Source organism: Thamnophis sirtalis, unplaced genomic scaffold (genome assembly GCF_051295495.1).
Source record: "Thamnophis sirtalis isolate CommonGarterSnake01/CBP01778 unplaced genomic scaffold, rThaSir2_p1.2 scaffold_1, whole genome shotgun sequence".
NCBI lineage: Eukaryota > Metazoa > Chordata > Lepidosauria > Squamata > Natricidae > Thamnophis > Thamnophis sirtalis.
Window position 1 is genome coordinate 171337178 of NW_028261381.1, and position 22385 is coordinate 171359562.

The window sequence follows — 22385 nt, forward strand, 5'->3', positions numbered from 1 at the left end:
AAAATACACGAAAATCACACAGTCATACCAGTCGAGAGGGGAGGGGAACTCATCAACCCCAGGCCTGCCGGCACAGCCAGGTTTTGACGGCTTTCCGGAAGGCCTGGAGAGAGGTGAGGGTCCGGATCTCCGCGGGGAGTTCATTCCAAAGGGCTGGAGCTGCTACAGAGAAGGCCCTCCCCCGGGTAGTAGCCAGATGGCATTGGCTAGTAGACGGAACCCGGAGGAGGCTGACCCTGTGTGATCTGACGGGTCTTTGGGAGGTAATTGGCAGCAGGCGGTCTCTCAAGTACCCAGGTCCAATACCATGAAGGGCTTTATAAGTTACGACTAGCACTTTGAAGCATATCCGGAGACGGATCGGTAGCCAGTGCAGCTCGCGGAGGATAGGTGTAACGTGGGTGTACCGAGGTGCACCCACAATCGCTCGCGCGGCTGCATTCTGGACGAGTTGAAGTCTCCGAATACTCTTCAAAGGCTGCCCCATGTAGAGCGCATTGCAGTAGTCCAGTCTTCTCACTGTCTGACTCTGCTGCCGCCTCCGCTGGTGGGCCACAACAAGTTCTTAAAAATTCAGGGAAATACTCAGAGGTGTACTTGCCTTGAACGTAGCTCTCATACAGCTGCCTCGCCCAGTGAAATATTACGCACTGACCACAGGAAATGTTCTATGACAGTGGTTCTCAACCTGTGGTCCTAGACCCCTGGGGCCTGCAGTGTTGTCACGGGGTCCACACTGGCTTGAAGATTTAAATCTTGAGTTAAGTCCTGGTGGTCTGTGGCCATGGTTCATCAGAGGCATTGAAAGGGTCTCCCTGGTGAAGAAAAGGTTGAGAACCACCATTATATGACATTTTGTGTTATGACATAAAATGATTTTTTAACAGAATAACAGAGCTGGAAGAGACCTTGGAGGTCATCTAGTCCAACCCCCTGCCTAGGCAGGAAATCTTATACCGTTTCAGACAAAAGGCTGTCCAATCTCTTCTTTAAAACCTCCAGTGATGGAGCACCCACAACTTCTGCAGGCAATTTCTGTCCCACTGATTAATTGTCCTCACTGTTAGGAAGTTTCTCCTTAATTCTAGGTTGCTTCTCTCCTTGATTAGTTTCCACCCATTGCTTTTTGTCCTGTTTTCTGGTGCTTTGGAAAATAAGTTGACTCTCTCTTCTTTATGGCAGCCTCTCAAATACTGGAACACTGCTATCATGTCACTCCAGGTCTTTCTTTTCATTAAACTAGAGATGCCCAATTCCTGCAACTGTTCCTCATATATTTTAGGCTCCAGCAAGGGTTCTTCCTATGTTTTAGCCTCCAGTCCCCTAATCATCTCTATTGCTCTTCTCTGCACTCTTTCTAGAGTCTCAACATCTGTTTTATGTCCTGGCAACCAAAACTGGATGCAACATTCCAAGTGTGGTCTTACCAAAGCATTATAGAGTGGTATTAGCTACTTTTGTTTTATTATTCTGTTACAGACAGACAAGAATTTTAGTAGTATATAGATATACCGTATTTTTCGGAGTATAAGACGCATATTTTTCCCTCAAAAAAGAGGCTGAAAACCTGGGTGCGTCTTATACACTGAATGCAGCAGTTTTGGCCTATTGAAACCCTGTCCCCTTTGCGTCTTATACTCCGAAAAATATGGTAGATTTAATCAAGGAGAGGATGGTTAGATGGATCTGGGAGTTGTGCTTTAGTAGTATTTATTAGAATTCGCTTTAGCAGAATTCTAAGTCATTAAATTGAAACTACATGCCCAAGAGGAAATTTAAAAAGGGAATTTGCTGCTTCCCATATTTCCATGTTTAGGGAAGCGGCACCAGTTCTGAGTTCCCTAATGGTCTTCTTTATTTATGGATTGGCTTGTTTACGAGATGTATAGGCTGCTGTAACTCTGAGTGGCTTAATAAATAAAGGTACTGTATTTTTCGGAGTATAAGGCACACTAAGATTTTGAAGAGGCAAATTAAAAAAAAAGTTTTTGCACTCTGCAGACCTCCAGAGTGGACCCTCACCACCCTCCAGTCCTCCAGTCCGCTTTAAAGATCTGGCTGTCCCGGCTGGCCTGGGGTTAAGATTGTAGCCCCACCTGAACTGTGTGACTGTTGTGCTCTTTTTTAACATGTTGTATTGTCTACTGTTTGTCTCCCCCCCCTTTTTTTTTTGAATTGTGAGCCGCCCTGAGTCCCCCCAGGGAAAAGGGCGGCATACAAATAAAGGAAACTAAACTAAACTCCAAAAAACGGCCTGTTTTTCATGAAAACGGGCCCATTTACCCCCTCAAAAGGAATAGCATTTAGGAGGCTTGTAGAGTGCTCTTGGGAGCTGGGGGGGGGAAATTGAGCAAAATCAGGCCATTTTTCACTCATTTCTGCCCTCCCCAGCCCCCAGGAGCACTGTCTAAGCTTCCTAAAGGCTCTGCACAGCCATTTTGGTGAAGGGGATGAGGTTTCAGGAGGCAAAAAAATGCTGTATTTTTGTATGAGTGTATAAGACGCACCCAGTTTTTTAGCCTCTTTTTTGAGGGAAAAAGGCGCGTCTTATACTCCAAATATATTTATTTATTAAGAAAACGTATATGGTCGTCCAACTCACTTACAATCTCTCTGGGCAGTTTACAGAAATAACACCACCCCCCCCCCCATTGCAAAACCCACTAAACCCCCAACCTCTCTGGCAGCAACCATTAGGCTGACCCCCTCCTGGGCTCCGTTGCTACCCTGGGGTCCCCAGGCCCACTGTCAAAATCATGCCTCGAGGGTCTTTTGAAAAGTTTGCTTACCAACCAACTGGCAGGAACGGTCCTAAAACAGAGTGCAACTCACTTAACACTCGCTGCACTAGCAATGGGAATTCTGTGGCCGTTAAGTCAAGGATTACCTGAACTTGTGAAATAAAGAGGGATCTTCTGTCACAAAGGATTTTGGTTTATCATTCTTTGCTGTGCATTCTGCTGTTGCTGTTTCAGTCATTCTATGCTTCCAGTTGCAAGTAGATACTCAGCAACCATTTTAAGTAGAGTACATCCCTACTTGTTTGTTTATAAATTTTATTGGCCAACCCAGGGTAACCCAGGGTGGTTTATAGACATACATACACATTAAAACCTAAATAAATTAAACCCAAACATTGTCCGCCTGTCATGATGTAACCCCCTAGAGAAGGTGAAATGTAAATTGTATTAGTAATTGCTGTTAAGAAGAGCAGAAGTTATAACGTTTCTTCCTTTTCCTTATCTCTCTCTCTTTCTTCGCATCGTTTTCTCCCCCTTTCTTGTTGCTTTTCTTTATTGTTTTCAACATTTGTATGTTTGAATTCTCTTAAAATGTCTAATGATTTTTTAAAAGATCTATCTATCTATCTATCTATCTATCTATCTATCTATCTATCTATCTATCTATCTATCTATCTATCTATCATCCATCCATCCATCCATCCATCCATCCATCCATCCATCCATCCAAGATACCATGAGGTACTCCTGGGTGATTTACAGACATAAAAATACATGCACATTAAAACCTAAACAAATTAAAACCTAAATAAACTAAAACCAAAGATATTGAAATGTTAAGACTACTATATAAGGCCTTGGTAAGGCCACACTTGGAATACTGCATTCAGTTTTGGTCGCCACGATGTAGAAACGATGTGGAGACTCTAGAAAGAGTGCAGAGAAGAGCAACAAAGATGACTAGGGGACTGGAGACTAAAACATATGAAGAACGGTTGCAGGAACTGGACATATCTAGTTTAATAACAGTTTAGATGTTAACAAACTGGTACTCAACCCGGATAAGACCGAGTGGCTGTTGTGTTTCCCCCCCAATAATTTGGCTAATACACCAACGCTTAGACTGGGGGGTCAAATTCTATACCCCTCAGATAGGGTCCGCAACTTAGGAGTCCTCCTGGATCCACAGCTGACTTTTGATCACCAGCTGTCGGCTGTGACCAGGGGGGCATTTGCCCAGGTTCGCCTGGTCCGCCAGTTGCGGCCCTACTTAGATCGGGGGGCTCTCACAGCAGTCACTCGAGCCCTTGTGATCTCTAGACTGGAATACTGCAATGGGCTCTACATGGGGTTGCCCCTGAAGTGCATCCGGCGACTACAGTTAGTCCAAAATGCAGCCGCGCGAGTGATAGTGGGCGCACCACGGTTCGCCCACGTTACACCTGTCCTCCGCGAGCTGCACTGGCTACCTGTTGGTCTCCGGGTGCGCTTCAGGATACTGATGACCATCTTTAAAGCACTCCATGGTAGTGGATCTGGGTACTTGAGAGACCGCCTTCTGCCGATTACCTCCCTAAATCGACCAATTAGATCGCACAGACTGGGCCTCCTCCGAATCCCATCCGCCAGTCAATACCGACTGGCGACCACGCGGAGGAGAGCCTTTTCTGTTGCTGCCCCGACCCTGTGGAACGAGCTCCCCATGGAGATCCGCACCCTCACCACTATCCAGACCTTCCGCGCAGCCCTCAAGATCTGGCTCTCCCAGCAGGCCTGGGGATAGGCTCCTAATTACCCGCCCGAGTGTTTGACTGTTGAATGAAAGTTGGGTTTTTATTACTTTTCTGTTGTTCACATATTGTTTTGTTTTGACCTTGCACCTCCCCTTCCTTGTGGTTGTAAGCCGCCCTGAGTCCCCTCAGGGAAAAGGGCGGCATATAAATCCCAATAAATACCTAAATACCTAAATACCTAGATCTGTTATTCAGTCGACCTCGTCCATTGTGCTGTTCCCCCACTGGAGCCACAGGCCAAGTGGCAGAGCCAGGCCTTCAGGCCCTTACGAGAGGATGGGGGTTGGGGTGGGGGGCAAACTCACATTGTGGGGGGGAGCCAAATGTTCCAGAAGGCAGGAGCCACAGCAGAGAAGGCCCTGCTCATGGACCCCACCAGCCGGAATAATTGGTCTGGTGGGACCTGTAGCATGCTTCCTCTGCCAGCACGGGTAGGATGGGCCAGTCCTAGTGGGGTGGGTTGTCATTTTGCTCCCCCCAAAGTTTTTTTTTAAAAAAAATATTTCTGCAAACTGCTGGCTTCTTTCAATGCTTCTCTTGCTCCTCAGGAGCATTGTTTCTACATTATATACCCTGTTTCCCCGAAAATAAGCCCTCTCCGGATAATAAGCACAATCGGGCTTTTGAGCGCAGGCGCTAAAATAAGCCCTCCCTGAAAATATTGCAACATAGCAGCAGCCATGAGTTTACCATGCTCCCCTCCTCCTTCACCTCAAAAATAACAAGACCTCCCCAAAGATAAGACCAAAGTGGGGGGGGGGGAGGCGGGGTTGTCAAAATAATATATTTTCTTATTTCCGGGGAAACACGGTCTGCATCCTTTGAATTATCAACTACGGTTACTGCAGTCAGACTCTGAAAAAGCTTGGAACGTTCCTGAACCTTCCACACGTATTTTGAAACCTCCTTTTGTCGTTTTGCAGAATTCTCCTTCCGGTTGCTGGAGTTCATCCCTGTTTGCACCTTCATATTCAGCACCGTTTTTCCTGAATGAAAACCAGTAAGTGCCTTTGTGGGAGATCACAAAACATGATAGGACAGAGCTGGAAGGGACCTGGGAGGTCTTCTAGTCTAACCCACGCCTTGAGTCGGAGACCCCATAGCCGCAATGGCAAGCCTTGGAAGTGGGGACCGGTTCATATTTATGACGATCGCCGTATCCCAGGGTCATATGACCCCCTTTTGCCACCACATGACAGGTCAATGGGGAAGCCAGATTCAATTAACAACAAGACAGGTCGTAAAATGGGGCAAAATCTACTTAACACCTATCTTGAATGTAAATCCAGATTCTGTTAACTAATTGATGCAATCTAGATCGGCTGGGATAATGAGAGATCTCTTCTTCCTTTCTGTCCGTAATTAATTAAATTAATTCTGAATCTTTTCAAGCATCCATTGTCAGTGCTAGTGAAATATAGTCATCCTTTTTGGAAACATTCAGGTAGTCCTCGACTTACACCAGTTCATTTAGTGACCATTCAAAGTTACAGTGCCACTGAAAGAAGAAGCCGATGGCCATTTTTCACCCTTACGACCATTACAGCATCCCCATGGTCGCATAAGCGAAATTGTCCTGGGAGGGGTCATGTCATCACCTTTGGTGACTTGTGACAAGCAAAGTCAATGGGGAATCCAGATTCACTTAAAAACCAGGGTGCTAACTTACCCACTGCTGTGATTCATTTAACAACTGTGGCAAGAAAGGGCCCAAAATGGGGCCCGTATCACTTCAGAAATGTCTCACTGAGCAACAGAAATGCTGGCCTCAATTGTGGTCGTAGGTCGAGGACTACCTATAAATTATATATAGCCTTTATTGTCATTATACAAAATAAATACAATGAAATTGGTTTTTATATATATATATATATATATATATATATATATATATATATATATATATATATGTGTGTGTGTGTGTGTGTGTGTGTGTGTGTGTGTGTGTGTGTGTGTGTGTGTGTGTTTGTGTTTGTGTTTGTGTGTGTGTTTGTTTGTGTGTGTGTTTGTGTGTGTGTTTGTGTGTGTTTGTATGTATATATGAGAGACAAAATGAAAAAACAAATCCAGACAATCAAATTGTCTGATTTGGAAAGAATTTTTTTGCTCAATTTTGTACTCAACGCATTTTGACACTAAATTTTTGTCCTGATACTCATCATTTGTTTGGTACTCAATGCACATTATAGAACTTGTCAGTGTTGGCTGTCTTGTGACTCACTATATCCATGATGGTGAACCTATGACACGCATGCCGGAAGTGGCATGTAGAGCCATCTCTCCAGGCATGCGAGCCGTCGCCCATTGCTCTTCCTGGTTCCGGTGCATCGGCCAGCTGGTCTTCACGTGTGCGGGATGATCCGGAAACAAGAAGAGCAGCCGCCTGGTGCGCCCCCCCCCCCCCACGGCATGGTGCAAGAAGCTGACTAAGCCACGCCCCCATGGCCACGCCCACCCAGCAACCTGGCAGAGAACCGGTTGCTAAAATTTTTCAATCCCACCCTGCTGTAATCCCTTAATTTGGTCAAGAGTCAGGGTGACGGAATGGAGCTGAGAATTTACTGACTGGGTGCCCTTCCTGACGCCATGTGGAGTTCACAGCAGATATTTTTTCTTTGCGCCCTGGGAGAGAAATACCACAAGGAACTGTGGCTTGGATGTTGTGATTCTCTGTTAGTCAAGCATCCAGAGATGAGTCCAGTTCTCTTTGGCCAAACATGGCCCAGACTAATTACAAGTAACCCTTGGGTTACGACCACAATTGATCCCAAAATTTATGTTGCTAAGTGAAACGTTTGTTAGGTGAGTTTTGCTCCATTCTGCCACTTTTCTTGCCAAATTGTTAAGTGGATCATTGCATTGTTATTTTAGTAACACGGTTGTTAAGTGAATCTGGCTTCCCCGTTGACTTTTGCTATTCAGAAGGTCGCAAAAAATGACCTTGTGTGACCCCGGGACAATGCAAACATCATAAATACGAACTAGTTGCCTAATGCCTGAATTTTGATCCTGTGACCACGGGGATGCTGCAATGGTCACAAGTCTGAAAAATGGTCCTAAGTCTCTTTTTTGGTGCCATTGCAACTTTGAACAGTCACTAAAGGAACTATTGTAAGTCCTGTGCAAGACAATGGTCGTTAATCCTGCTTCATTTCTCTAAGCCTACCCTTTGAGCAATGTTTTTCAAATTTGGCCCCTTTTAGATCGGTGGACTTCAACTCCCAGAATTCCCCAGCCAACTCCCAGAATTCCCCAGCCAGGTTGGGGAATTCTGGGAGTTGAAGTCCACCCATGTTATTGCAACCTTCCCAAAAGAGACCTGTTCAGCAGATCCCAATTTATCTTTCAGGGCATCCATGCTGAAAAGAGTTGATTGATTGATTGATTGACTGACTGATTGATTGATTGATTAGCCCTTGGGCCGTATCAAAGTGCAGAGTTCTAGAAACAAATTATTACTAAAATTTGATGAAAGCAGTTTAAAATGAAATTGGAATAAAATGCAGTCTCTAATGAAATTGGAATAAAATGCAATCTCCAATGAAATTGGAATAAAATACAGTCTCCAAAGAAATTGGAATAAAATATACTCTCAAATGAAATTGGAATAAAATACAATCATTTAAGGTGCAGATAAAATAGGATAAAACCGTTGATAAATCCAGCTAGCCGACCCAAGGCCAGCAACCATTCAGCTTTTCGTGTCTTTCGAACTCGGCACCGCTTGAAAAGAGCTTGCAAGGAGTGCTTTTCTATCTAGCTCTGGGCGGGGGGGAGGCAGCGTGGGGGAGAGAGGAAAAGAAACTGAGGCTTCAGTGCGGCAGCTTCAGCTCTAGCTGCAGCTGGAGGGCTGCAGTGGACACCGCCTATGCTTGGAACAGAGTGTATAGGTCGTTTTTTCTCCAAGAGTATTACTGTAAATCCTACTTTCTCAACCCTCTTGGGGGATGATAAGAGAGGCTCCTCTCCTACTTACTCCTACTACTTTCTATTGAGTAGCAGATGGTGGATGAAGGTTATTGATTTGGATTCAACTCTCCCTCTTCTCACCCAGCCTTGCTCAACACCAGCACCTGGGTTTAACGTAACCTCGGTTTCCTTCGGCACAAGTCGAGGATTCTAAACTCTGCACTCCTCGACTTAACGACCGCAATTGAGCCCCAGATTCCTGTGGTCAAATGAGACACGTGTTAAAAGTTCTGTTGCTAAGTGAGACATTTGTTCATAGCAATAACCCTTAGACCTGTGATGGCGAGCCGATGGCACGGATGCCGGAAGTGGCACGCGGAGCCATCTCTCCGGGCATGTGAGCCGTTGCCAATTCCTCTTCCGGCATGCCAGCCAGCTGGTATTCATGTGCACGGGAGCGTCATAAGTGCAGAAATGCAGCCGGCCAGCTTAGGACAGTTCATTTAGTGACCGTTCGAAGTTACAATGGCCCAGGAAAAAAAGGGACTTAGAAGCCCTTTTCACACTTAGGACGGTTGCAGGATCCCTGCGGTCACGTGATTTTTGCATTCGGATGCTTGACAACATTTATGACGGTCATCGTATCCCAGGGTTACGTGATTCTCCTTTTGTGACCTCCTGACAAGCAAAGCCAATGGGGAAGCCAGACTCACTTAACAGCGGGATTACTAATTGAACCACTGTAGGGATTCACTTAACAAAGGTGGCAAGGAGAGTTGTGAAATGGGGCAAAACTCACTTAACAAATGTCTCACTTTGCAACATGCATTTTGGGCTCAATTGTGGGCGTAGGTGGAGGACTAACTGTATTGCGGGCCCAATTGGCAAAAGAAAGCTCAGGACTGTATGGGTTGAAAACATGGGGAAGAGACCTTCATCTTGTAATGGACAGATGATGTTCAACCTATGGCACATGTGCGCTTGCCACCTGGTCCTCCGGTTTCTGGCATGCATGCTCATTTGAAGACCAGCTGGCCAGTGCACATGCGGGCTCGGAAACTGGAAGAGCAGCCGCCCCAGTGGTGGGTTTCAATGTATTTTACTACCAATACAATACAATACAATACAATGCAATGCAACGCAACGCAACACAACAATACAATACAATACAATACAATACAATACAATACAATACAATACAATACAATACAATACAATACAATACAATACAATACAATACAATACAATAGCAGAGTTGGAAGGGACCTTGGAGGTCTTCCAGTCCAACCCCCTGCCTAGGCAGGAAACCCTATACCATTTCAGACAAATGGCTATCCAACATCTTCTTAAAGACTTCCAGTGTTGGGCCATTTACAACTTCTGGAGGCAACTTCTGTTCCACTGATTAATTGTTCTCACTGTCAGGAAACTTCTCCTCAGTTCTAAGTTGCTTCTCTCCTTGATTAGTTTCCACCCATTGCTTCTTGTTCTATCCTCAGGTGCTTTGGAGAATAGTTTGACTCCCTCTTCTTTGTGGCAACCCCTGAGATATTGGAAGACTCCTATCATGTCTCCCCTAGTCCTTCTTTCTATTAGACTAGACCTACCCAGTTCCTGCAACCGTTCTTCTTAAGTTTTAGTCTCCAGTCCCCTAATCATCTTTGTTGCTCTTCTCTGCACTCTTTCTAGAGTTTCCATATCTTTTCTACATCGTGGTGACCAAAACTGGATGCCGTATTCTAAGTGTAGCCTTACCAAGGCCTGATAAATCGGTATTAACCCTTCCCGTGATCTTGATTCTCTCCCTCTGTTGATGCAGCCTAGAACTGTGTTGGCTTTTTTGGCAGCTGCTGCACATGGCTGGCTCCTATTTCAATGGTTGTCCACTAGGACTCCAAGATCCCTCTCACAGTTACTACTGTTGAGCCAGGTACCACCTATCCTGTACCTGTGCATTTCGTTTTCGTTTGTCATTTCATTTACCAGTTCGCTCGTGCATGCGTACGTGCACGCTCGCATGACGCTTCTATGCATGCACAGAAGCGTCCAGGCCGGTGGATGGAGCCTCCTGCCACCACCACTACAGGTTCGCCCAATCCAGAGTGAACCAGCAGAAACCCACCTCTGAGCTGCCCGGCGTGCATGTGCGCACCGTGAAGATGATCTTCTGGTTTCTGGCGCTTAGAAGCACACCGGCCAGCTGGTCTTTGTGCCGGAACCTGGAAGAGCTACGGGCGACGGCTCGAGTGCCCGGAAAGATGGCTCTGCATATCACTTCTGGCATACATGCCATAGGTTCACCATCACGGGCCTATCCACTGCAGGATGAAGGCCTCTTCCTCATGTTTTCAACCCATACGGTCCGGAGCTTTCTTTTGCCACAGTTGAGCCCAGAATGTTGCTAAGTGAGACATTTGTTGATTGAGTTTTGCCCCACTTTACGACTCTTCTTGCCACTTTTGTTAAGTGAATCCCTGCAGTGGTTAAATTAGTAACACCACTAATTGTTAAGGGAATCTGGCTTCCCCATTGACTTTGCTTGTTGGAAGGTCGCCAAAAGGGAATCGCGTGACCCCGGGATACTGCGACCGTCATAAATGTGAACCAGTTTCAAGCATCCGAATGCAAAAATCACATGACCACAGGGACGCTGCAACAGTCCTATGTGGGAAAAGGGCTCCTAAGTCACTTTTTTCCGGGCTGTTGTAACTTCGAACGGTCACTAAAGTCGAGGACTACCTGTGTTTATAGCAATAGCAGTAGACTTATATACCGCTTCATAGGGCTTTCAGCCCTCTCTAAGCGGTTTACAGAGAGTCAGCATATTGCCCCCAACAATCTGGGTCCTCATTTTACCCACCTCGGAAGGATGGAAGGCTGAGTCAACCCTGAGCCGGTGAGATTTGAACCGCTGACCTGCTGATCTAGCAGTAGCCTGCAGTGCTGCATTTAACCACTGCGCCACCTTGGCTCTTTGCTGATATGCAGAAGATTAAAAACATTTAAGAATTAAAACACGCAAACCCATAGATAGCTAGATCAACCAGGTTCTTCCTACACACCTGGCTGCGTTCGGAACCTCCCTTGGCTCACGAGTGTTGTGGCCCAACAACCACCCACAGAGCTGGTAGCAGAGTCAGACAGTGAGGAGGTTGAGGGGGAACAATCCTGGAGTCTGGGGAAGGCTCTGATGAGGGATCTGTGTCGGAGGCAGAGAGGGGGCCAGGGCCATCTGACAATTATCAGATGCCTTCAGAGTTGGAGACAAGTGAGGCAGAAGAACAGTTGGAGCCTGTTCTCAGTGTGCGCATACGCAGAGTTGCCAGACGAAGGAAACAGCTCAAGAACAGGGGTCGACTTGGGAGTAAGGCCACAGGTGGACGATGAATGTCCCCCTCCCAGAGGAAATAAAAGAGGAGCAAAAGGGGCGTGGCACGACAAAACCGCGGTCCACTAAAGCGCGCCCGATTAAAGCGCGTACCTGACGTCATCAGCAGCGCCACAAATAAAATTAAAAACAAATTAAATTAAAATAAAATTAAAGCAAGCCGATTCACATAAAGGTAAGGGTTAGGTTTAGGGTTAGGTTAAGGGTTAGGGTTAGGTTTAGGGTTACGTTAAGCGTTAGGGTTAGGTTTAGGGTTAGGTTAAGGGTTAGCGTTAGGTTTAGCGTTAGGTTAAGGGTTAGGTTTAGGGTTAGGTTAAGGGTTAGGCTTAGGGTTAGGTTTAGGGTTAGGTTTGTGGGGGTTAGGTATAGATTTATGCGTTAATTTTAAGTTTACCGCTCACAGCGTGCTGTTTTCGTTGCACTGTGATGACGTCACGTACGCGGTTTCGTCGAGCGCGCTTTAGTCTACCACGGTTTTGTGGTGGAACCAAAAGGGGAGTGGAGTTTGCAGGAGACAATTAGTTTGCTTACCGAGATTCCTTGCCAAGTTATGCAGATCTCGGCCTGGCAGCTCTCCAAGCCAGATAAGCTCTGTGGCTGTAAATCCTCCCTTGAAAGACTTGGCTGGATATGATTGAGCAGAATTCAGAGCAAATTAATAAAAGGGTTTTTTGTCGGGACAAGGAGTTGGCTTAATCTCTCGGGAAGCCTCGGTCAGAACAGAGAGAGGACTAAACACGGTTTCATAAATCAGCCAGCCCTGCTTTAGGCTCCCTTCCTCCTGCGATTGGGACCTGAACACAGTAGCAGTTTCTCCAGCAGACCAGCCCCCCGGGGGGATGCACCAGTCTTCCTGCAGGGGTCCCCACATGCTGCCAGCCGCTCTGCAGGACGTAAGCCTTTGGCGCCCTGCCTGGCCCTTGTGGCTCAGCCCCGTCACATAGCAGCGTGCCGCCGTCCTTTTACTGGAAAGATGAGGCATCTGAAACGGAGACGTTCCCACCAGCCAGGCTGGGGAGAGTAAAAGCAAACCTTAAGGTGGTGCCATGTTGTCAGGCCTTTGTGGGCAGAGATTTCGCCAGGCACACTCGCCCTTTTGACCGAGAGGTTTTTAAAGGGTGGAAATCTGGCGTCAGTGTCCTCCTCCTTATCGTGGCTCCAGCCCCCGCTCTCCAGGATGTGAAGCGGCCACTGTTGATCCTGCTTTGCTTAAGCCGAGGGGGCGGCTTTGTGTGCCTGTGTGTCTCTCTCCCTCCCTCCCTCTCTCTCTTGTTGAAGGAGGACTCATCAGGTGGCTGGTCCTCACCGTTGGCTGGAGGTGGAATTCATGAGTGTGTGCTTAAGGGACGGATGTGTGGGCAGGGAGATTTAAAATAGTTAAAAAAAATAATGATCCTCAACACAGTCTTGTGGATCTAAGCCACTTCTCTGACACCCTACCCAGATTTAATATTAAATCTTGAAGACTTGATCCCTCCCCCCGCCCACCCTCAATGGCCCTGTCCTGCATTTATCTGGCTCTCAAATTAAGCACCACAGGGTTTAAAGAGAGATAACTTATCCAAGATAGTTCCTCCCTTTGTCCTCAACTTAGAATAGAATAGAATTCTTCATTGGCCAAGTGTGATTGTCTTTGATGCATAAGCTCTCAGTGTACATTTTCATTTCATTTTCATTTTCACTTTATTTGTATGCCGCCCTTTTCCCTGGGGGGACTCAGGGCGGCTCACAGTTCAAAAGGGGGGGGGGGAAGGACAAACAATTTACAACATGGAGACACTACATCATTTAAGAACACAACAGTCATACAATTCGTGTGGGGTTAGAATCGTTAACCCCAGGCCAGCCGGGACAGCCAGATTTTAAGGGCGGCGCGGAAGGCCTGGAGGGTGGTGAGGGTCCGAATCTCCACGGGGAGTTCGTTCCAGAGGGTCGGAGCAGCCACCGAGAAGGCTCTCCTCCGGGTAGTTGCCAGTCTACACTGGCTGGCTGATGGAATTCGGAGGAGGCCTAATCTATGCGATCTTATCGGTCTAGTGGAGGTGATTGGCAGTAGGCGGTCTCTCAAGTACCCAGATCCAATACCATGGAGGGCTTTGTAGGTGACAAGTAGCACCTTGAATCGCACCCGGAGATCAACAGGCAGCCAGTGCAGCTCGCGGAGGATAGGTGTTACGTGGGTGAAACGAGGTGCACCCACGATCGCTCGCGCGGCCGCTTTCTGGACCAGCTGAAGTCGCCGAATACTTTTCAAGGGCAGCCCCATGTAGAGCACATTGCAGTACTCCAGCCTAGAGGTCACAAGGGCACGAGTGACTGTTGTGAGGGCCTCCCGGTTCAGGTAGGGACATAAGGAGAATAAAATATACATTCATCAAGAATAAAAGATACACTTAGTGATAGTCAAGGTTACTAAAAAGCTATCAAATCACACTAGGAAACAAATAAAAACAATATAAATTGAAAGATACAAGTTGGTTTAGTGATCATTCAAAATTGCACCTTCTGAGAAACGAAATCAATGGGGGGGGGAGCCAGATTCACTTAACAACTGGGTTTCTTAAGTTATCAACTGCAGGGATTCACTGAACAACGGAGGCAAGAAAGGACGTAGAATGGGGCAAAGCTCAACAAATGTCTCCCTTAGCAGCAGAAAATTGGGGCTCAATTGTGGCCAGAAGTCGAATTTTGCTCTGTTTTTCGACCTCCTTGCCACCGTTGTGAAGTGAATGATTGCAGTTGTTAAATCTGCTTTTTCCCATTGACTTTGCTTGTCAGAAGGTCTCAAAATGACCCCAGGACACTATAACGGTCATAAATGTGAGTCAGTTGCCAAGCGTCTGAATTTTGATCATGTGCCTATGGGGATATTGCAACAGTCGTAAGTGTGAAAAATGGTCATAAGTTACTTTTTTCAGTGCCATTAACAATCACTAAATGAACAATGTTGTAAGTCAAGTACTATCTGAAATGCCAGTGTGCAGACTCCTGAATTCTGATCCTGTGACTATTGGAGGGGGCGGGGAGATGCAGCAATATTAATAAGTTCAAGGACTGGTCATAAATCATTTTTTTCAGTGCTCTAATTTTCAATGAATGTTTGTAAGTCGAGGACTACATTTCGGCGAATGTAAATCCGGATTCTGATAATTAACCGATACCCTCCAGATCAGCTGGGATAGTGAGATCTCTCTTTTTCCTTCCTGTTCTGTAATCGTTCAGATGCTTTCCCTTTCAAGGATGAGGACTAGCCTCTTGATGAGTACATTATTGCAAGCAACTAAAGCAATAGTACCTAGTAATTTCAAACTTCTGGAAAGCTGCTGACTGGGGGGTAGAATGTAAGGATAGAATCAGGTCATCTAAAACTTTTAGGGACATTTGCGTGACTGGTAGCCATGTGCCAAAATATTTAAATCCTGTATCTTTCCAAGCATTTATTGTCTATATACTAGTGAAATATAGTCATCCTTTTTTTTTTTTACATTCAGGTAGTCCTCGATTAACAGCAGTTCATTTAGCGACCATTCAAAGTTGCAACGGCACTGAACAAAGTGACGTATAATCATTTTTCATACTTACGACCGTTGCAACATCCCCATGGCCATGTGATCAAAATTCAGACCCTTGGCAAGTAGCTCATATCTATGATGGTTGCACTGTCCCAGGGTTCACCGACAAAACTGCGAAGCCCTTTTCCGCGCCGACATAACCGCGGAGGGCAAATCCGTGCCGTCCGAAGCGCTAAGCAAAATGCGACCCTAGCGCACTGACATAACCGCGGAGGGCAAATCCGCGCCTTCTGAAGCACTCAGCAAAATGCGACCCTAGCGCGCCGACATCAGTACTACATTTTACTCTCTGTAATTGATATATTTATTCCATTTGATGCAACAAAATAAACTTTTACTAGCATTCAAAAACTAACCCTAAACCTAGCCCTAAACCTAACCCTAAACCTAACCCTAAACCTAACCTTAAACCTAACCCTAACCCTTACCTTAACTTAAATCGGCTTTCTGTCGCCACGCTGTTGTAAAGCGCCCTTCTGTCGCCGTGCTGTTGTTGCCGCGCTGTTGTCGGTGCGGTGATGACATCGCGGTTTTAGCAACACGGTTTTGTTGGCGTGCTTTTGTCGTGCGCGTTTTTGTTGGGTCACGCTGTCCCAGGGTTACGCCATCCTGTTTTGCGACCTTCGGGCAAGCAAAAGTCCACGGGGAATCGAGATTCACTTAACAACCATATTGCTCAATTACCCACTTACCCACTAACAACGGTGGCCAGAAAGGGTGTGAAACGGGGCAAATACCACTTAACAGATGTCTCCCTTAGCAAGATAAATGTTGGCCTCAGTGGTGGTTGTAAGTCGAGGACCCCCTGAATAATATACGTATAGAAGGGCGTAGTTCTTATATACATAAATTTGGCTGTGGTAATGTCTTCTTTGTTTTTCATTTTTGATTGTGGTTTTCTATTCCTTGTTTATCACCTCTTCCCTCCCCATCTTTTTTCCCCTCTATATTTTTTTCAGTTTTGTTTAAATAAAAGCCCCACTCCACCCCTGCCTCTGCGGTCAGAGGGGAAAGCGCTTTCAAAATGACGGATCCGATAATACTTTTCGTTCCTTTGCAGGCAATATTTTAATAATCCTCCGGATTTCTACACAAATCCCACCAACGGGCAGCTCTTCTCGGATCCCAACTTCACACCTCAAGGCCTTGCTGATTTCTTACCCAGAAATGGCGACTTCCCTCAGGTAAGGCCAAACTGTTTTTTTTTTTCCTTCTTTCGCGAAGGCAAAGCTTGGCAGGTGGTCCTCAACTTACAGCTATTCGCTTTGTGGTCGTTTGAAGTTAAAACATCGCTGAAAAACCGACGGGATGATGGGATTTTTACGTTAGTGGCCGTCGCAGCATCCCCACAGTTAACCTGATCGGAATTCAGTCATATTTATGGTGGCTGCAGCGTCCTGGGGCCATGCGACCACCCTAAATGGGCAGGGCAAGAAACAATGGATGGAAACTAATCAAGGAGAGAAGCAACCTAGGAGAAATTTCTTGACAGGACAATGAATCGGTGGAACAGCTTGCCTCCAGAAGTTGTGGGTGCTGGAGGTTTTTAAGGAGAGATTGGACAACCATTTGTCTGAAGTGGTATAGGGCAGTGATGGCTAACTATTTTGCCATTGCTTACCAAAAGGGTGTGGAGCATGGGGGGGTTGTGCGCGTGCATGCCCTCCCCCTGTGCATGCACGCGCACCCCCCCGCATGTGTGCGCAATCCTCTGTCCTCCCCCCCCTCTTTTATGAAGGCATGATGGACCCATTTTCCGCCCTCCCCAGGCTCCAGAGGCTTTCTAGGATCCTGAGGAGAGTGAAAACTGTCTTTCCCTCTGCCCCCTCTTATACTCTGAAATATACGGTAATTCCCCCCCAGGTAACTCTGACAAAACCTGTTACCCGTCGTAAGTCAAGGACTACCTGTACAGAAAAATAGCTTCTATTGGCCTTTTTTACTTGAGTCTGAAGTTTATCACTGGGACTCTGGTGATCTCACCGATCTTTTGCTTTGACACTTATGAATGAACTGGCAGATTTGAGGGCGTGTAACCAATTACCGGGAAGCAATTAAAGTTCGCTTAATTGTAAGCTGCAGATCAGGGCACCCGTCCAAGGAAAACAAGGCCCTTAACCATCAAGGCTTGCCTTTTGAAGGATTTATCGCTATTTTCAAGAAAGCTGATAACCCTTGTAGGGCAAGGAAGGATAGCCCATTTTTCCTTGCTCCCAGGCACTTGAAGCACACCTTTCAACAATCCCAGACATCGACAGGTCCTTAATTAGTGACTGTCTCATTTAGCAACCATTCGCAATTACGATGAAAAAGTAAACTTTCCAACCAAACCTCATGTTGGCAATCTGTGCGGGTTGGAAAGGAAAGGGGAAGCAAAACCTTAAGCACGGTCACAGTTTCATTTAGAGACTGCTTTGCTTAGTGACCAAGTTGCTCGTCCCAATTATAGTCGCTAACCTAGAACTATCTGTATGTTAATTCTAGGAATAACATAAATCAGGGGTGTCAAACTCGATTGACACTCCCATTCCTTTTCCCAGCTTCTACCAACTTAGCAGTTCGAAAGCATGTAAAAAATGCAAGTAGAAAAATAGGAACCACCTTTGGTGGGAAGGTAACAGCGTTCCATGCGCTTTCAGCATTTAGTCATGCTGACCACATGACCACAGAGATGTTTTCGGACAGCGCTGGCTCTTCAGCTTTGAAACGGAGATGAGCACTGCCCTCTAGAACAGGGACCGACTAGCACATATGTGCGAGGGGAACCTTTACCTAATAGGAACAAAATAATAAAAAAAATCAATGTTGATTTCTTTGTTTTCCTGTACGATCCACCACCAGGCACTGTGCCTCTGAAGGAATTCCTGTTTGGCTTAAACTGCACTTCCTTCTATCTAGAATCCATAGGTTGGACGATTCAAAATTGGAAGTTTTCTTTTTCTGGTCTTTGAGCTTCAGCTGCTGTCCGGTTAGAGCCAGGTTCTCTTAAAATGGTTGGAGTCTGTTTCTCAAGTGTTTTGATCAAACAGGAACCGGACACTTCAAAAATGACCTGTGCAATTTGGCTGATGCAATCATGGAGAAACAAGCTATGGCTTCCCGTAACACTGAAGTCGGTAGACATCCAGGTGGGGGTGGGGGAAGTGTATTTGTACTGCCTTGCTTAGATCCTGCTTGTAAATTTCTTAACCTTTCAGAAATGTCGACCTCCCGATGGGTTGGACCAATGTTTTTCAAGTGTGGCCACTTTAAAATGCCTGGACTTCAACTCCCAGACTTCCTCAGCAAGCCATCCCCATTGAAGAGTTCTGGGAGTGTGGGAGTTGAAGACCACACATTTTAAAAGGGACCAAAACAGCAGAAAAACAGGAGTAATAAGAATGGAATTGAATGGAATGGAATGGAATGGAATGGAATGGAATAGAATAGAATAGAATAGAATAGAATAGAATAGAATAGAACAGAACAGAACAGAACAGAACAGAACAGTTGTTGGAAGGGACCTTGGAGATCTTCTAGTCCAACCCTCTGCTCAGGCAGGAGACCCTATATCTGTGATGGTAAACCTATGGCACGCATAGGGAATAAATGGGGAACTCATCAAATTTGCAGATGACACCAAGCTGGCAGAAATAGCCAACACTCCAGAAGACAGGCTCAAGATACAGAAGGATCTTGACAAACTTGAACATTGGGCACTATCTAATAAAATGAAATTCAGTGGTGAAAAGAGTAAGGTTCCACATTTAGGCAACAAAAACGAAATGCACAGGTACAGGATAGGTGGTACCTTGCTCAATAGTAGTAACTGTGAGAGGGATCTTGGAGTCCTAGTGGACAACCATTTAAATAGGAGCCAGCCGTGTGCAGCAGCTGCCAAAAAGCCAACACAGTTCTAGGCTGCATCAACAGAGGGATAGAATCAAGATCACGTGAAGTGTTAACACCACTTTATAATGCCTTGGTAAGGCCACGCTTGGAATACGGCATTCAGTTTTGGTTGCAATGATGTAAAAAAGATGTTGAGACACAGTGCAGAGAAGAGCAACAAAGATGATTAGGGGACTGGAGGCTAAAACATAGGAAGAACGGCTGCAGGAACTGAGTATGTCTAATGTTTAATGAAAAGAAGGACTAGGGGAGACATGATAGCAGTCTTCCAATATCTCAGGGGTTGCCACAAAGAAGAGGGAGTCAAACTATTCTCCAAGACACCTGAGGGCAGAACAAGAAGCAATGGGTGGAAACTAATCAAGGAGAGAAGCAATTTAGAACTGAGGAGGAATTTCCGGACAGTGAGAACAATTAATCAGTGGAACAGAAGTTGCCTCCAGAAGTTGTGAATGCCCCAACCCTGGAAGTCTTTAAGATGTTGGATAGCCATTTGTCTGAAACGGTATAAGGTTTCCTGCCTAGGCAGGGGGTTGGACTAGAAGACCTCCAAGGTCCCTTCCAACTCTGCTATTGTATTTATTGCATGGCAGCGGTGTCATGCAGAGCCCTCTCTGTGGGCACTTGTGCTGTCGCCATCTGCTCGTCTGGTTTCCAACGCATGCATGCGCGTGTTGGCCACCTGGTCTTCGGGTTTCCAGCGCTCCAGCATGTGCAAAGACTAGGTGGCTGGCATGCATGTGCGCGCTGGAAACCCAAAGAGCAGGTGGCTGGCGCACACATACACACCAGCCAACTGGCTGGAGAATTCTGGGAGTTGAAGTCTGCCAGGCTTCAAGCTGCAAAGGTTGGAGACCCCAGATCTATGGAGGTTCTCAGTCACCCAGGTCATGGTTGTCCCACGGGTGCTTTTTCCAAGAGTTGAAGAAGACGTTCTGAAGCAGAGCCAAAGAAGCTTCTCGGATGAGAAGCGAAACCTTTTCAAAGAAAAACCAAGAAAGTCCCAAGTTGCCTCTTGAAAAAGCACCTTGGGGTCTCGCCAAGCGAACCACTGCGGTTGTGAAATTAGTAACACGGTTGTTAAGTGAATCTGGCTTCCCCATTCACTTTGCTTGTCAGAAGGTCGCAAAGGGGAATCACGTGACCCTGAGACACGGCAACCGTCATAACTGTGAGTCAGTTGGCAAGCGCCTGGATTTTGATCACATGACCACTAGGATGCTGCAAGGGTCATAATTGTCAGAAATGGCCATACTAAGTCACTTTGTTGGTGATGTTGTAACTTTGAACCGTCACTAAATGAACTGTTATAAGTTGAGGACTATCTGTTCTAGCTTAGAAACACCTGCGAGGGTCCTTGCTCCCACTGACTTACTCAGATTCTACTCTGGCTTGAGACCGAGCTGGCAGCTGCCTTCGCTGCAAAATTGCTTTCTGAATCATAAGTTATTTTGCAAACAAAGCATAAGAATATAAAGATAAGTCTTGCTGGCCGAAAACCCCATGCTGCTCCTAGTGGTAGTCATGGTTGTGGTTGATTATGGGAAGAGGTGTGAGCATTGGTGGCGGAGGGCTTCTCAGAATATGCCCCATGGACTTCTTGCCCCTGAATGATTCAAGTCAGATTTCGCAGCAGGGGCTTTCAAGAAAAGATCTTCCTTCCCACCCCCCCTGCCAGTGATCAGATTCTCTCCTGAACTTTACATTGAGAATTAATTCAATTAAATTAGGAATTGCTATTTTTATGTATGTCCAAAGATGACTTGCCCTCTCTGGACTGAGCAGGAGGGCCTTCGCCATGTTTTCAGTACCACATTCCTTCCTTCCTTCCTTCCTTCCTTCCTTCCTTCCTTCCTTCCTTCCTTCCTTCCTTCCTTCCTTCTTTTATTTATTTATTTCTTTTCTTTCCTTCCTGTCTTCCTTTCTTCCTGTCTTCTGATCTTCCTGTCTTTCTTTCCTTCCTTCCTCCCTTCTTTCTCTTCCTTTTCCTTCCCTTCCTTCCTGTTCTTTCTTTCTTCCTGTCTTCTGATCTTCCTGTCTTTCTTTCCTTCCTTCCTTCTTTTATTTATTTCTTTTCTTTCTTTCTTTCTTTCTTTCCTTCCTATCTTCCTTCCTTCCTGTCTTTCTTTCTTCCTGTCTTCTGATCTTCCTGTCTTTCTTTCCTTCCTTCCTTCCTGCCTTCCTGCCTTCCTTCCTCCCTTCTTTCTCTTCCTTTTCCTTCCCTTCCTTCCTGTTCTTTCTTTCTTCCTGCCTTTCTTTCTCTCTTTCTTCCTTCCTGTCTTTCTTTCTTTCTTTCTCTCTTTCTTCCTGTCTTTCTTTCTTCCTGTCTTCAGGTCTTTCTGTCTTTCTTTCCTTCCTTCCTTCCTTCCTTCCTTCCTTCCTTCCTTCCTTCCTTCCTCCCTTCCTTCCTTTCTTTCTCGCTCTCTCTTTCTTTCTCTCTCTCTTTCTTCCTTCCCGTCTTCCTCCTTCCTGTCTTCCTTCCTTCCTCCCTTCCTTCCTCCCTCCCTCCCTCCCTCCCTCCCTCCCTCCCTCCCTCCCTCTCTTCCTTCTCCTAACTACCAAATTTCAACCTTGTATAGGTTGTAAATGCTGACCCCAAAACACATTTTGTCAAGATGGGTTTAAGCAGGATGCTAGCTATTAATCCATAATTCCAGGTAGTCCTCGACTTATGACCACAATTGACCCCCAAAATTCTTTCACTAAGCGAGACATTTGTTAAGTGAGCTCTGGCCCATTTTACAACCTTTCTTGCCACAGTCACTAAGTGGATCCCTGCAGTTTTTACATTAGTAACACGGTTGTTAAGTGAATCTGGCTTCCCCATTGATTTCGCTGGTCAGAAAGTTGCAAAAGGAGACCATAGGTCCCCGGGAGACCGCAACCGTCATAAATATGAAGCAGTGGCCGTGTGTCTGAATTCTGATCGTGAGGCTATGGGGATGCTGCAATGATCATAAATGTGGAAAAGGGCCATAAGTCTCTTTTTTTCAGTGCCGTTGTAACTTGGAACGGTTACTAAATGAACTGTTGTAAGGTGTAGATTACCTGCAGTGCTATTGTCAAATTGTACTTATGGTGAGGAAGTGGA

The 22385-nt window shown here is 46.0% G+C and overlaps 1 protein-coding gene across 2 annotated transcripts in view; it reads left to right on the forward strand.

Annotated features, from left to right (window-relative positions):
- The window catches only part of SBNO2 (strawberry notch homolog 2), a 148933-nt gene that overhangs the window by 48268 nt on the left and 78280 nt on the right, over nucleotides 1-22385 (forward strand). For both annotated transcript variants that reach the window (XM_087703295.1, XM_087703296.1), the window contains exons 3-4: nucleotides 5458-5534; nucleotides 16464-16587. In XM_087703295.1, the coding sequence (XP_087559421.1) occupies nucleotides 5458-5534; nucleotides 16464-16587 (201 nt within the window). The remainder of the gene's footprint in view (nucleotides 1-5457; nucleotides 5535-16463; nucleotides 16588-22385) is intronic.